The sequence below is a fragment of the Artibeus jamaicensis genome, unplaced genomic scaffold (assembly GCF_021234435.1).
Source record: "Artibeus jamaicensis isolate MK-2021 breed Jamaican fruit bat unplaced genomic scaffold, CSHL_Jam_final scaffold_537, whole genome shotgun sequence".
Classification (NCBI taxonomy): domain Eukaryota; kingdom Metazoa; phylum Chordata; class Mammalia; order Chiroptera; family Phyllostomidae; genus Artibeus; species Artibeus jamaicensis.
The window spans coordinates 13667860-13684394 of record NW_026522047.1 but is presented as its reverse complement, the minus strand read 5'-3'; the positions used below and the strand labels follow the sequence as shown (position 1 = coordinate 13684394).

At 47.8% G+C, this 16535-nt stretch overlaps 1 protein-coding gene and 1 long non-coding RNA gene across 2 annotated transcripts in view; one reads left to right on the top strand and one right to left on the bottom strand.

Annotated features, from left to right (window-relative positions):
* SETD7 (SET domain containing 7, histone lysine methyltransferase) overlaps positions 1 to 16535 on the top strand; it is a 44580-nt gene that overhangs the window by 21670 nt on the left and 6375 nt on the right. The window contains exons 4-7 of the mRNA XM_037126229.2: positions 2105 to 2294; positions 6033 to 6114; positions 10293 to 10410; positions 13143 to 13300. Coding sequence (XP_036982124.2) covers positions 2105 to 2294; positions 6033 to 6114; positions 10293 to 10410; positions 13143 to 13300 — 548 coding nt within the window. The remainder of the gene's footprint in view (positions 1 to 2104; positions 2295 to 6032; positions 6115 to 10292; positions 10411 to 13142; positions 13301 to 16535) is intronic.
* Positions 14115 to 16531, bottom strand: LOC128626324 (uncharacterized). The gene is made up of 3 exons (XR_008390253.1): positions 16447 to 16531; positions 15330 to 15525; positions 14115 to 14211 (listed from the first exon to the last, which is right to left on the bottom strand). It is a non-coding gene; the product is annotated as an uncharacterized LOC128626324 (long non-coding RNA).

The window sequence follows — 16535 nt, the reverse complement described above, 5'->3', positions numbered from 1 at the left end:
GGTCAGAGTGGAGAGGGAACAGGTGTGCCTGCAGGCTGCCAGCTCCAGCCCTGGGACGGGGACAGGGTGGGGGGGGTGGGAGACAAAAATGCAAGCAGGACACACTGGGGCCGCAGCTTGATCCCATTAACCGCTCACCCAGCAGCAACTCGGGTGTCAGTGGGTGAGCAGAGGGGAGGAAGCAGCAGCTGCTTCCCCAACACCCGCTGGCGCGGCGGACAAGGAGGGTTTGTGGCGTGGGGCTCCAGCAAGAACAGAGGGAGGGAAGGATAGTGATAATAATGATTCTCCCTGCAGTACTTATAAGCTCACTCCACGGACAGTTTCCTTCTTTCACGATTTTACCTTGGAACTAGTAAAAAAAAATTACAAAGTTTTTAATTAAAAATTTGTAATGTCTTTTGGGAAGAGAAGAAGAATCTCTGCTTTATCATTCCAGACAGACCAATAAATGCACTTGCCCCCCCCCCAAACCAGAAGCTTTAAGCATTTAAGAGAAAATAGAAAGACAGAATAAGTAGTAATGGCGGCTTGTATTCCCTCCAGCATGTGAGAAGCAGAACACGCTAACACCCTTCAGCCCAGTTAATCACTGAAAGCCCGAAGGCCGATTTTGCAAAGAGTATCATCCCTGATATGCTGGGCTATTTAGAATGAACTCGGGAGGGGGAGAAGCAGTAATATATCCCTAATGTACTTTCTATCTGTGAAAAACATTTCCAAGTATTTTTCTTTCCATGGAAGCGCTGTGATTCATTTTTTAATTTATAACCTTCTCTTTTTTCCCCAAAGAACAAGTAGGCTTCAGGGAACTGCACACACCATGTACCTGGTGTTGCGTATGCCTGCGGGCTCTCAGTTAGAGCAGCCTGGGGGTCACTCGGGGGTCACTCGGGAGTCACCCTACATCACCGGCTGTGGGCAGCTGCCCCTAGAACCTCTGAGCTAGGGGTATAACCAAGCTTTTAGAAGATGTCCTGGCATTACTGTTGTTATAGCAAACCCACATTTCAAAGTTACACCATAAGGCCCTTATGCATGGCAAAAAAAAGAGGGAGGAAGGAAGGAAGGAAGGAAGGAAGGAAGGAAGGAAGGAAGGAAGGAAGGAAGGAAGGAAGGAAGGAAGGAAGGGAAGAAGGAAGGAAGGAAGGAAGGAAGGAAGGAAGGAAGGAAGGAAGGCCATCTCTTGTACCTTAAGATTAGATTGTTTTCTGATTGTTCATTAGATTATTTTTTGGTATCCCAGCTCAATTCACAAAAGGATTTATGGGTCACCTACTGTGTCCCTGGCACTTACCAGGACACAGAACTCTATGACACCCTCGGCCCTAGAGCAGCGAATGACCCGTAGAAGGGAGTAAATGGCCCTTGGCGAGGACGCCCAGCTGGCTGCTCTCCGGAAAGCAGGCCAGAGGGAGCAATAAATAGAGAAAAGAGGGGTAAAGGACATGACAGGGAAGCAAGTGCAATCTTGCTGATCTTTTTTCACTTTTCCTTCCGACTCCAAAGTGATGGTTTGGGATTCTCAGAGAGGCCGTATCCAGAGGTCCTGTAGTTGATCTCTTAGAAAATGCAGCCAACTCTCTGTACTCATGGGCACCAAATTAACTAAGTGCATTGAACTAAAGATGTTCTTAACTGACCAGAAATCCAAAAGTCAACATTGTGTGGATAGCTTCCTGCCTCACCAGAGACCCTCATCAACCTTTGCTCACGGCCCAAAGAACACTTAGTTCTACTGTCTTGCACTGTTTGTAACTAACATGACCAGTGGGGCCTATCTGCTTCTTAGATAACAAACCAAGATCAGGTATCAGTAACTTGTCCGGGATCCTAACGTGGGACTCAGCCTCCCGGACTCGGTCTCAGGCGCTGTGCCCCCACGCACGGTCTGGAACCTCTGCCAGTCCCTCCCAGTGCGGCTGGAGGCGGAGCCAGGCGCCAGGTTTTCCTCATTCCTCTGAAGAGCTCCGAGTCCTTCTACTATCCCGATCCACGTCAGTGCTATTAAGAATAGGAGAGTGCACACGAGAAATTTCTTGAGACCCGTGCATATAGATAAACCCTGTTTATAGCATTTCTGGATTTTGGTTTCTCCCGTCAGGATGGAGGCAGCCTTGTAGGTGAAGTCAACGAGGATGGGGAGATGACTGGCGAGAAGATCGCCTACGTGTACCCGGACCAGAGGACGGCCCTGTACGGGAAATTCATCGACGGAGAGATGCTAGAAGGGAAACTGGCCACGCTGACGTCCACGGAGGAGGGCAGGCCTCACTTCGAGTTGCTGCCCGGAAGTGAGTTGGGGGGCTCCCAGCGGGCCGCTCTCATTCCAGAGCAGGTTGTTCGGGCTTACTTGTCAAAGTTCACTTCTTTGTCTGGACCACTATGATGCTGTGTTTCCAAGTTAAGTTATAAAAGAAAAAAAGCAGAACAGATACTAAGTGTAGGCATAAATAGGCCTAAATAATCTTTAGCTATTTATAATCTGTAGAGACTCCAAAGGGATGCTGTCCAAAAATAGAACATCTGGCATTTTGCACTTAGGTCCAACTTGGGTTGTTTTAAATGTGTCATTTTTTTTTTTGGTCTTTGTTCTAAGTTAAAATTTAAGGCCATGTAATTGCAATGCAGGGTTCTGGATTGGCTCTGGGAACAGAAAGGGACGTCAGTGGAAAAACCAGTCAAATCTGAATAAAGGCTGAAGTTTAGTTAATAGCAATGTAGCTCTGCTGGTTTTTCAGCTCTGACAAATGTACCATGAGACATAAAAAGCCAACATTAGGAGAAACAGTGAGGGGCATTGGGAACTCACTGTACTATCTGTGGCTTCTTTGTAAATTTCAAATTATTCCAAAATCCAAAAAATGTTTAAGTGAAAGAGCAGTCTTTGAACTTCAGACTCTCATATCTGTGCTCTTCACATTTGGTTCTGAAAGGAGATGGCGTCGTAATGTTTAGCATTGAGGGGACTTGGGCCAGAGGATCCCAACCGGTGATACCAATTTTAAAACCTCAGAAGTGGCCCTGGCTGGGGTGGTTCAGTGGTCTGACCACCGGCCTGCCAACCAAAGGGTCATTGGTTCGATTCTCAGTCAGGGCACATGCCTGGGTTACGGGCCAGGTCCCCAGTGAGGGGTGCGTGAGAGGCAACCACACATTGATGTTTCTCTCCCTCTCTTTCTTCCTCCCTTCCCCCCTCTAAAAATAAATAAATATTAAAGAAATAAAACCTCAGAAGTGGCAGCATTTTTAGTGGCAAGGTCCTCGGACTTAAGCCTCCTTGCCTTATTTGTGAAGAGGGTACAGGGGCCAAATGTATGGTGACTGGAGGACACTGGACTTTGGGTGGATCTACAGCTTAGTCATACAGATGCTCTATTATAAAGTGATATATCTGAAGCTTACATCATGGTATTAGCTAATACTATCTCAATAAATTTAACATTTTATAAAAGAGTAAATAATGACCGTGGGGGGAAAAATCACCTAATTGGAGTCTGGGCTCCAACATTTACTGTATTATATTCTTGGGCAGGTTATTTTCATTTATCTTTTCAGAACCTGTTTCTTTATTATGTAATACAGATTTGGGCACCTACCATAACACACTGTAATGAAAGCTGTTGTTATTACATTCTTCTTGGTCTTCGTAAGAAACAGATTTGGGGAAGTGAAAGTGATAGTTCTCCGGGGAATGATGGTTTTTCTTGGAACTCCTGGTTGCAAATAACAAACACGTTCTTCAAACTAACTTAAGGGGAAAAAAAAAAAGGGCCAGGGCAGGGCGTGTCGGCAATCCTGGCAGGCCTCAGCTCTTTAAACAACTGACTGTTGAACAAGTTGGGTCTCGGGAGGGTCAGGGACTGTGGCTCCTTTGGGAGTGACTCAGAAGCAGCCAGGCACAGATCTCTCATGTTCTGCTGCTTCTGTTCCTCCCCCACTGCCTCCTTCGGGGACATTTATTGAACGCTGATTAGCTGACTTATCCCAGCTTAGAGGGCCCTGTGGCCCTCTGGCCCAGTGGTTGAGGGAGGAGTAGGAAAACGGAATGCAGATTTCTCACCTGACACACTCCAGACTTGCCTCCCCCATGACCTCTCCTCTTTGACCTCTCCCCCGACCTCACCACCCCACCCTTTCTCTTTCTGCCTCTATAACCGTACTTGCTTCTGGGTCGCCACTTTCTTCCTGCAGATTTCCTCCTTGCACGTCTGGCTGGAATTTCTTCTCTCCATCACTTCCCCTCTGCACACAGGAATCCCTGTCCCTGGCCAGTTCCTGTTCCAGCTTTAAGACTTAGCACACCTTTTGGAATTAACGTTTGTCACGTGCATGAATGCCTTCTGGTCAGAGGTCCTCGTATAAGTTAGAGGAAAGGAGGGACAAGACAGGTGCCTTTGGTTTGCCTGGAGCATCAAGCTGCAAGTGCTGGAAAAGGTGCCGTTGACTCCTTGAAAGCAGGAAGCGATGTTACCCCTGCTGGTGTCTGCACAGCCCCTAACCCAGTGCTGTGCCTGGGCTTGGCACTTAGAACATTCGGGATGAACGTGCCAGTCTAAGGCCAGGACATGCCAGTTCACAGAAGGATTCCTGCACAATAGAAGAGTGCTTAAAAAGGGTCCCCCCTTTTTTAAAATTAGCTTCCTTTAATAGCATGTGCTCTGGTCCATTACCAGTGGCCTTGCAGATGTGTGCTCTCAGACACCTACCTCAGCCTTTCCCGGGCTCCCGTGCCTCTGGGTTTGGCCACAGACAGGCCCTGGTCCGGGACACAAGAAAGAAGGGAGCAGGGAGAAGCCCTCTCTGTCCAGCACTGCCTCCGGCAGTGGCCTGCCTCCTGACTCCAGGGAGATCCCCACGGTTCCAGCTTCCCAGCACTGTCCCTAGCTCTTGAGCCCCAGGAATGGCAACTCTAGAGGTTCTGGGACCCCAGCTCTTAGAGCTCCAGGAACATCACCTCTGGAGTTTCAGGAACCCGGCCCTGCCTTTGACCCTCTGGCTTAGGGTTGTGGTTCCTGCTCTCGACAATTTCTGGGCCCTTCCCTGCCCTGCCTGGCTTCTCGACCCGTCCTCTGTGTTTCCGATCCCTGAATCCAATTCTCTCTCCTTGCAATACTCAAGGGATCTGTTTCCTAGTTAGACACTGACTCACTGGGTTGTTTTCTGTCTTTTTGTTTGAGACATTAATTTGGGTTTTGATTGTATTTAAAAAAACAACAACAGAGGATCTGGTAACCATTGGGAGCCACTAAGGAATTGCTTAATGGAATTATTTGTGATGCCTTATTGCCTAAAATAATTGACTTTGCAGAAGGAAGCCCTCCAGTTCCAACACTTGTTTCTTTACTCATTAGCCTTTGGAGCGTCGTGTGTCTTCACTGTGCTCTGGGAGGGTCCTCCGAGGCTCAGGCTAGTTCTTTGCAGAGACCCAGTGTTAATTCTAGGATGGTTGCGAATTCTAAGGCTGTACGTTCTGGAATAAATTACTAATTGGCTTCTGAACCACTTTAAGAGAAATAGGATGACTTTGTAAATGCTTCACCAACAGTAGTTCTGTTCTCTTTAACTCTGGTAAAGCCCAACGTTTATTTTTAGTGAAGGAGACAATTGCTGGGGGTGGCGGGGGTTGGGGGGTGCCTAGAATCCACAGACTATGTCTAGTATGAAGAAAACCGCAAGAAAAATTTAAAACCATTCTCCAATCCAATCTGACCAGACAGACTTCAACATTTCATGCAAAGCATTTTCTCCATTAAAATATTTAATTACACAAACATTGCTTAAACCATTTGAATAAAGAACTTTCAAAAGAAAAAACAGCATTTTAAGAGACCCCTGTAATGGCTGTTCATTATCACCTGAATCTAAAAACTCAGGAGCAAATCTACAAACTGTCCACTGACACTGAAGAATTCCCTTCTAGTTGGTACCGGTTGAATACCACTTTTTGTTATTTAACTCCTTCCAGCCCCATGGATAGAGAGGAATGTTTTCAGTGCTTTCCCCTACTGAGATTTTTGTTTGCTTCTCAGGTTCCGTGTTCCACTTCGACAAGTCAACTTCGTCTTGCATTTCCACCGATGCTCTCCTTCCAGATCCCTACGAATCAGAGAGGTATTTTTTCCCTTGTGGTTTACGTGGCACTGCGTGTGTGGGAGGTTAAATAACCCTAGTGGGGGCAGCCTGTGGTCCTCTGTGGCTCTCTGCTCAGGCTGAGTTCATGACCAGAAAAAAAAAATGTTCACCTATTTCGAGGAAGACTGTTTTAACTGCATATAAAATCCATCCCTGTAAGAGAGTTGCCCCACTCACAAAGCACAGAGCAGCCACATGTGGGTTCTGGAGAAGTGGCAGGGCCAGGGAGCCAGCCACGCCCTGCCCAGGGGTCCCCTACCTCGGGCTCTGGCGGCACACTTTGTGCTGCAGCCGCATGCTGGCCTCTAGGGGGCAGTCCGCACTCCTTAAAGCTCCAGCCTGCCAGGCACCAGAATTCTTTTCCACCCAGCCCAGCTGAGAGGGTCTGGAAGACACTTTCTTCACTAAGGCACAACAGGAGGGAAACGAAGAAACTTGAAGAAGCAGAAAAACATTCCAGCCCAAGAATGACAAGTGTCTCATTCTAGAAACTCACTCCCAGAGTGTGAGGTCCTGCTCCATTTCTTATCTTACCTAAATTTGGAGCTCGGTTCTTGGTGTGGCTTCTGGTGCTGTTTGGGGTTCTTACTCCCTAGCGACTGGCCTATTGGTGAGTAAGAGCGCCATCTGCAGGTGGTTTTCTCTTGGCTTCCATTTCTGTAAGCCTGGCTTTCAAAACGTAGCTCCATTCAATTTCCCTTCTGTGCCCATCTCAGAAACAGGCCTTTTCCCTGGTTTAACTGACGGGGCTGACCCCAAATGTCACAAGGAATGAATGGCCTCTTTCTTGACATGAGTCTCTGGCCCCATTTGCTAAGGGAAGGGGTTGGTCTCTTGCTAGCTCAGAAACACAACAACAGTACATTAAACAATGTATCAGTCTTTCTTGTCATTGTAATGTCACTGCCATTGTGACGACGCTGCCTAATGATATCCAAATGATTAGTGGATAAGTTTGACAAATGCAAACCTTTCCCTTTACACTCGTGGTTCTGGAGCTGGCCAAGGTTCAGCCACTCTTGACTGAATTCGCGCAGCTCAGCTGGATTAGGCTAGGCTCCAGGTTTCAAGTTGGGTTCAGGTCTGTTCCCCTTTTCTTCATTCCAAGACTCAAGCTGAAGGACTAGCCTCCCCCTGGACCACCTCCTTCTTGAGGAGACGAATGGGAACCCTGGAGGAGGCTGGCAGAAACCTGCCATGCTCCTTGGTGCCCGAGACCTGGCATGCAGTCACTTCTGCCCACGTTCCTGTTGGCAGCAGATCTGATGGCCAAGCTCAAAGTCAGCCAAGCAGGGACATGTCCACCGCCCGCTCTGAAGAGGCACCACAGGGTCACATGGCAAAGCGGCAGGAGGTGTAATTCTATGACAGGGAGGGAGTAAAGGGTTGGAAGCAATAATTCAGTCTGCTAATCCACAAAATAAGCATCAGCTCCATGTAACAAAAGTCCCACCAGCCGTGAGGCCTCAGTGCTCAGGGACTGAAACAGTTGTTGGTGGGACACGCACTCTCTTGCTCCATCCAGTTCATGAGGTCTCTTTTTTTATAGAACAAGCGGTAGGCAAAGTTTTATTGTAAAAGGCCACGTAGGAAATATCTTAGGCTTTGCTGTTCTTTGTTTGCAACTAGTGAGCTCTGCCTTTATAATGGGAAAGCTGTCGCAGATAATGTAAAACAAACAGATGTGGCCGTGTTCCAATAAAACTTTATTTACAAAAAGGGGCAGCAGCCAGACTGGGCCCTCAGGTCATAGTGAGCTGATGCGTTACAAACTCCTTTTTGGGAAAGTGCTTATTGACTGTTTGTTGCTCTTCCACGTAAAACATTCATCCTGTAACTGATTAAAAGTCCCTATTTGGTGCTGACAAACTGGAGTGTAGCTTTAATTAATTTTGGAAAATGCTTTTTATTTGTCCAGGAAGACAGTGAAAATTGACATTATTTAAGAATATTCATTCCGCCAAGATGGAGGCATAGGTGGATGTGCCGTGCCTTCTCACACAACCAAGTTTAGAGACAACTAAATATTAGCAACAGAAAACACAGCCAGAACACGGAAAATTGAACTTTTCGGAAGTCCGTTAACAACAAATTCTTCAGCCTGACCGGTAAGGGGCGAAACCAGTGGCTGGTGAAGCGGGGTTGCACAGGAAAACTCGGCCAGACGGACTCAGGCCGGAATCCAGACTCGCGGAATCCAGGTGCAGGGTTGGACCTAGTGAGCGACTGCGGGGGAGACAGCGGAGGAGCGGTGCTGCGTGTTGACTGTGGTCGCGCATTTGTGCCCAGGCGGACAGGCGAGGGAGTGGGCGGTTGGACCGGGGACCTGCGGGTCCCGCAGCAAGGGCAGTGGAGGGTGCCGCCATTTCCCTGCTCTGACCCCACCTCCACATTACAGCGTCATAACCCAGCGCCTCTGAGTGGCCCGGCACAGGTGAACCACCTAAGACGCTGATCCTCACCCAGCTGTGACAAACAGCAGAGGGGGTCGCCATTTTCCCCGCTCTGACCACGCCCCCAAATATAGCGTCACAACCAAGCGACCTGGGAGTCCAAGGCTCCGCCTCCTCACACTTAAAGGGCGCGAACAGACCAAAAATGTTGCAAGATCTCAAAGCCCCACAGCCCATAGATCTAAGCGATGAAGAAATAGCAAAACTCTCAGACGCACAGTTTAAAACACTGGTCATCAGGATCCTCACAGAACTGGTTGATTATAGCCACAAATTAGATAAATATATGAAGGCGAAACTAATTGAAATGAATGGAATTGCACAGGACACCAATAGCAATGAAAAGGAAACTAGGACTCAAATCAATGGAGTGGACCAGAAGAAAGCAAATAATGGCCAAACAGAAAAGAGTCAAGAAGCAAGAATTCAAAGAAATGAGACTCTTAGGAACCTCCAGGACATCTTTAAACGCTCCAACATCCGAATTATAGGGGTACCAGAAGGGGAAGAGGAACAGCCACAAGTGGAAAACTTATTTGAAAAAATAATAAAGGAGAATTTCCCCAATCTGGCAAAGGAAATAGACTTCCAGGAAATCCAGGACGCTCAGAGAGTACCAAAGAAGTTGGACCCAAGAAGGAACACACCAAGGCACATCATCATTACATTAGCCAAGATTAAAATGAAGGAGAGAATCCTAGAAGCAGCAAGAGCTAAGGGGACAGTCACCTACAAAGGAGTCCCCATCAGACTGTCAGCTGATTTCTCAAAAGAGACCTTACAGGCAAGAAGGGGCTGGAAAGAGGTATTCCAAGTCATGAAATCCAAAGACCTACAACCAAGATTGCTCTATCCAGCAAAACTTTCATTTAGAATGGAAGGACAGATAAAGTGCTTCTCACATAAGATCAAATTCAAGGAGTTCATCATCACCAAGCCCTTATTATATGAAATGTTAAAGGGACTTATCTAAGAAAAAGAAGTTAAAGAAACATGAACAGTGAAAGGACAACAAACTCACAGTTATTAACAACTACACCTAAAACAAAAGCAAACTAAAAGGACAGCTAGATCAGGAGTGGAAACATAGAAATGAAGATCTCAAGGAGGGTTAGCAACAGGGGAGTGGGAGGAGGAGAAGGGGGGAGAAGGTACAGAAAATAAGTAGCATAGACAGTAGATAGAAAATAGATGGGGGGGCAAGAATAGCATGGGAAATATAGAATCTAAAGGACTTGAGACACATGGTCATAAACTAAAGGGGGGGTAATGGTGGGGAGGGGGGGTAGGGTGGAGGGGAATGAAGGGGGGAAATAGAACTGTAACAGCATAATCAATAAAAAAATTGAAAAAAAAGAATATTCAAAATATTTTAAAACTTTATATCAAGTTGAATTGATATATGAATATATGAACTGAGTTGCTTTATGAATATATCATACTCACCCTTTTATTAGAGAGCAAATTTTAAATGCCACTCTTAAAAGAGACTTAAATGCCAGTTCTTTTACTTTCCAACATCAAATATTATGATTTAACTTTCCTTCCTTCCTCCCTCCCTCCCTCCCTCCCTCCCTCACTGGATTATTGTGAACTGACATTTTGGAGTCAGTAGCCATATGATATTTTGGTGGTTGATGTAAGGGGCACATCAAAGACACAGCAAACTTAAACAATTGTGATTCGACTCTTTTTGCTCCGTAGGGTTTATGTTGCAGAATCTCTCATTTCCAGTGCTGGAGAAGGACTGTTTTCAAAGATCGCAGTGGGACCCAACACTGTTATGTCTTTTTATAATGGAGTCCGGATTACACACCAAGAGGTGAGTGGGGTCGAAGAGGAAAATCAACCGGATTGGTTAAAGGCTTTGTTTCAAACACCCTCAATCTTCTCCTTAGTCCCCTTGTGTCAGTATTCACTGGAAGTATAAAGGAACAGACCAACAGACTTTTTTTGTGAAGTTGATTGGACATTGTCTGATAGCGGTCTTTAGGCTGCTGTAGCAAACAATCCCACAGACTGGGTGGCTTGTGAACAACACACCTTTATTTCTCAGAGTTCTGGAGGCTCCAAAGTCCAAGATCAAGGTGTGAGCATGTTCAGTGTCTGCTGAGAGCCTGCTCCCTGGTTCACAGATGGCCTCCTCTTCTCTGTAACCTCCAGTGGCAGGAGGGAAGACAGAGCTCCCTGCGGCCTCCTTCATAGGGGCACTAATCCCATTCATGAGGGACGCCCCCTTGTGACCTAGTCACCTCCTAACATCACATTGGGGATTAGGTTTCAATGTACGATTTGGGGGGAGGGGAACACAAACGTTCTGTTACAGCAGATGTTTTCCTCTTTATTTTGAGCCATAAAATATTTTTTAATTGTCCTTTCCATTTTGAGCCTTAAAATGATTTTTCAAGTTCCACAACTATGTTACAGAAAGTGGGATGGTGCCATCGATGAGACAGTAATGGCTTTGTATGGGACTGTGCTCAGTGTCTGAAAAACAGGTGCAGTTGGATTCTCAGTATCTAGTCTCTGATCCTGGGCAGGGCGCTTCGTAAGAAGACCCCCCTTCTGTTTGTGCAAAAGCCGTAGGGTCACCCACACCTAGCCAGGAAGGGTTCTATTGCCCACCCCCCCACCGACAAAATTAAAAATAAAAAGTTAGAGTTGAATCACCTCTTGCCTTTAAGACACAATCTTTGAGGTGTTTCCCAGATTTGATGTTCTCTGTTCTTACTTCTTCATTGCGCAGTTTAACATCCTGAAGTGTTGGCCTGAGGGCAAAAAGCTTGAGGGTCTTGGTGCAGCTTGGACTCTCCATCCTGGCCTGACTTGGAGTAAACTCACGGGACTTATGCTCACATACTACATACATGTCTTCACTTTTCCTCTTATTGTTATGGAACAATTGGGGGAATGCCCTGCAATGATCGAGTTATTGCTCATTCTTCACAGTCACGCACCTTGAGCTGCACGCAGCCTGAACTGTGGCCTGGCGCTTGGTGTCCAGGGGGTCCCCTGAGGCAGCCCTGAAAGTCACAGAAATGCAGCACACGAAACGTGGCACAGGGTAGTGACCGATAATTTACTTATTCAAACATTTTACAGACAAGGAAACTGAAGCCCAGAAAGGTCAAGCACTTGGCCCAAGGTCAGCAATTCGGTGACTCACAGAGTCCACACAGCGTTTCACAGAGCGGAATCTCGCTCTGTGAGGACACGCAGTAGGCTCTACTGTATAAATGAATGAGGCACCCTCCTCGTCCGCATGCAACTTAGCGTCTGATGGGAAGATAAGAAGAACACACAACTAATGGCACCATAACATAAATGGTACCAAGTGCCATCTATGAGTGTCACATGGCAGGTCTGGAATATTAAGACCCATAAAGATTTTCCCCCTTTCACCCCTGCTGTATCCCTACCGAGAATGGTGCCTGGCATACAGTAGGCACTCAGTAAATACCTCTTGAACGAATATGAGAAACAAGTAACAGCTTAATTGTAATTGAGGTAGGAGAGATGGTATACCTCTGAGAGCCAAGAGTTTTGTATGAAAATGTGATCCTGTTTGGTCCAAAGTCTGCTCAGTCGGCACCCACACACCCTGGGGCTGGAGGGGAGAAGGGAAGGCGGCTGGCAGCCCTGCGGACAGTGAGGCCTGTTGTAGATGGGAAGGCGCTGGGCTGGCCACGGCGATTGCCCACCTGTAACAGGTGTGGGATTTACCTGGCGCACAGGTGTGCCTTCCTTTCATTTCTGGTTCCATTGGATGTTCTCCCTTTTGTTTGTTTTGCCTCCTCTTCCCCACCGTAGGGACTCAAGGGTTGGGGTGCAGATGAAAGAGAAAGATTTCAGCATGAGAGGCAGCAGCACCCAGCAAGCTTTGGGTAGGGTGTGGACAAAGCTGAGTGAGAGGAGATGTCCTCCCAGCATGCACTATTTCCAGCACAGGAGCCACCATCCGAGACAGGAAGGGGGCAGGGAACTAACTCCTGGGAAAGCAGGGGATCAAAGTGAGTGCCCACGTCTGTGTGACATGGAACACAGTGAGGAGGGGCTGGGCCAAAGAACTCCAAAGGACAGTGGCCATCTGGGGTCTCTGTGGTCCTGGGTTTATCTTACTCTCTGCTAGCAGGTGAAGGGTGAGGTGTCCTCTTGAGAGTAGGCTGTAAATGGCTGAGACTCTCCTTTTTAGGGTTACTTAAAAAAACAAACAGATATGTAAACATTGGCGTTTAATGCCAGCAGGCTGTTGAGGTAACAGGTTTGAGCATGCATTGAAGAAATAAACAACCTCCAGACATCTGGTTACATTTTTTGTTTGTCTTTGTAAGGGACTTTTAATCCTTTTTTCATATGAGATAAGGAAGAAAATCAAGAACTGACGAGCTGAGCCCGCTGGTGACGGGCCCCTGTGCCTTTGCGCCATCAGCAGCGGAGGAAGCCTTGGGCTCTTTTTGTGTTCGTGGCGCTCGGTCCCTGAGCTCACACCTCTGGTGTCCTCTGAGCTTTGGGGAGAAAGGTCCTTTCTGATGCTCGCTGTCTTGTCTCTTGCAGGTGGACAGCAGGGACTGGGCCCTGAATGGGAATACCCTCTCCCTCGACGAAGAGACGGTCATTGACGTGCCTGAGCCCTACAACCGCGTGTCCAAGTACTGTGCCTCCTTGGGACACAAGGCGAACCACTCCTTCACTCCAAACTGTCTCTATGACATGTAAGTGTGACACCGTGCCCCGGGGTCCTGAGACAGGAGAGACACGCAAGAGGCGACCCTCTTCTCCTGCCCCAGAGGTGGCTGCTCTCTCCGAACACCCAAGGGTCCCCTGCCCAGGGCCTCGCGGCCATGACTGGAAACTCAGATTCTAAACGACCCCACTCGGTGGTCTTGGCGGGTTAAGAAATGGACAGCACTTTGAAGAGCAGGCATGCTATCGAAATACTATATTTAGTGGTTGCTGTCTTATTGTAGGTTTTTGGCCTATCCATTGTCTCATTCTAGAAAATTAAGAATAGTGCTATGTGAAATAATAGTGAAAATTGAAATGACTCTGCATATAGGAGAGTAGGGAAGGCTTTTACAGCATGGAAAAAAAGGAGGAAAAAATCCGAAGCATAGGGTGTGTGGTCTCAGTGTTGTGGAAGGCCTACAAAATCAAAGAATCCCTATTATTTGACAGTGAAGAGGAGGGAAATATTGACAAGTGCCACATGGATGAGCCTTGAAAACGTTATGCCAGGAGCCAGAAGCCAGTCACAAAGGACCATTCCTGTGACTTGTCCAGTATAGCCACATTCCTAGAGACAGTGCAAGTCAGTGGTTGTCTGGAGCCGGGGGACTGGGGAGAAGGGGGTCCATGCAACTGGATATGAGGTCTGAGGGTGGAGAAAGGTTTTCAAATTTGTCAGTGGTGAGGGTTGCAGCACTGAAAACTACTGCATTGGACACTAAATGGGTGAATGTTATGATAGTGTGAATTGTATCTCAACACAGCTGTTATTTTTTTTAAATCAAATAATCCTACCTTCCTCTTGGAGTTTGAGTCTCCTCTTCCAACTGCTTGCTGAACCTCTTCTTGGAAACCTCTGTTGTTGGGGGGGCTTACTGTTATCCACAAAGGTGGCTGCCTGGGCAAACAAATAGACATTCTGGAATTAGCGTCTGGGCTCTTCGAATGTCCTTTTGTATTGAGCCCACATGGGCTTCCCTGTAACGTCCAGCCCTTGGTCCTGTCTCCTTTCTTTCTGGTGCAGTATGTCCATCTCTCCACATAGTTGGCCTACAAATATTTTAGTAGTTTTCATGTTCCTCCTTAATGCTCTCTTCCCAAAATCAAGCCTCTCTGACTTAAATTCCTTACGGGGGACGGTTGGGACCGTGTGTGCTCTCGCCACAGCTGTGCTTTGCTCAGCCGCAGAAGGCCAGCTCTCCCTGGGAGCCCTAGCCGCTGCAGCACCCTCCCCTGCTCAGCTGTGGCTCGCAGTCCCTCCGCCCTTCAGCTTGTTAACATAAGTGCGATCCCATCGTGCACATTTAATCTGTCAGAAAATTGCCAGGATTTGACTGTCCCTTATTGCATCCCTGAGGAGGCTTAAAAATGGTTCTGGCAGTGACTCGCTCTCCTTGGCAGCTGGCAACAAGCACTGAAGCTCCAACTTCTGCTGAAAAGGCAGGTAGAAATGGCAAAGGACGCGTGTCATGAAACGAAACTGACACTCTTATTAAACTACGAGGCTTTTGTGGCCAATGTGAATTAGGCTGAAGCGTCTTGCAAGCTGCACACAGCTTAACAACAACCATTTCAAGCAGTGGTAACAATGGTAATAAAAGCTACTTCAACGGCTGTCTTAAATCAGCTCTGTGATTTCACTGCAAGGACATAATATCTCTCACCAAAAAGGACAGGAGACAAGAGAAGGAGCCGTTTGTGCAAAATCAAGTCCCTACACTCTTCGGGGTTGTTTTTTCAAGCCCAACGCAACCAATTAGTTGTTTGGGGCAGTGAGGAGACTCTGTGAAGAACAATCAAAGATAACATTCAGACACCGATTCACGGCGTTCATGTGTTTCTAAAATCACTGAGACGCACACTCCACATCAACAACAGATGCCTCCAAAAGCCGTTTTACCTGCAGCCGGCTACAGAGCGCGGGTGGACAGTCACGCACCACTTGTCTAGTTGTGAGCACGGGTAACACGGGGAAGGGCCGCCGCGGTGGGCCGCTGACATTCCCTGCGCACTTACTCTGGGCTGCAGGGCGCTGCGGCCTCCCCTGCAGGATGGCGTGCAATCCTCCCAGCACCTCCGCTGCCTCTCTCCCCAGGCTCCCTTACGGACAGGAAAGGCGTTGGCGTTCTTGACTGTTGTGTTTTAGTGCCGCCTTGAAGAACCAGCACCTGAAGTCGCGTTCTTTCTTTACAGTCTGTCCATTTCCCACTCTCTGAAAATAACGATAAGGAGCAAGAAAATGAAGAGAAGTCACAGACTGCTCACGGGATTTTTTCAGTGCTCCAGAAGATTAACTAGAGCTCCGTTTCAGGAGTATTTGTTTTAATGAAATGCTTTCATTTGAGAGAAAGCGTTGTGATTTTAATAAGGAATTCCTGAATCCCTGGCCCTGGGATCTGCTCTGCGATGGAGCGCAACCTGAGAATTCCGTGCACATGCACACGTTGCCACGTGCACACTCTCACACACGTGCACTCTCACACGTGTGCACTCTTGCGCGTGCGCACTCACACACGTGCACTCTCACACACGTGCACACTCTCATTATAGTAACTAGTATCAGTTGAGTCCTCACATTGTGTCAGACACTCTGAGGTGCACGTGGCCCTATTTTGCGGCAACAGCCACTCCTGGCAGATGAGAATCACGAGCATGGATTCTGCTATAAGGACGGTGGGATTCAGAGACTGGAGTGGAGCTTTCCAAGGGGAGGAGGTCTTCACGTGTGCAACCAGGACCCGCATGCGGTAAAGCCGTCGGACCCCAGCTCAGGGTGCCGTGGCCACTCCGACACGACCCCTGGTTTGGATGGCCACAGCAGTCCCTTCAAATGAAGATGACATTGTTCCTTTTCACCCCACACAGAAGAGGCCCCTAAGCCACAGACCCATGACTTTCCCACCCCCGATAGAGGGAGCCAGCCGAGGACACCCTGTCATGCCCCATGTGCCAATCCAACTTTAGGTCTGGGACCTTCTCCTCCGCTGTCTCAACGCCTTTGGTTAAAAGTGTGACTTAAATGCATGACAGTTTTCTGACCAGATGCATATAAAACAAGCTTATTTCTTTTGGGCCACACCTCACATATGCGCATTTTGGGTTTCAGCAGCTGCTGGGGGAGTCCAACACTTACCTATTTCCTGTCCTCCTGAAGAGAGCAGGGCAGGTGGGTGGCGTGGGAGGCTCGGGCAGAGGAGCGCCACAGAGCAAGAGCGACGCCTC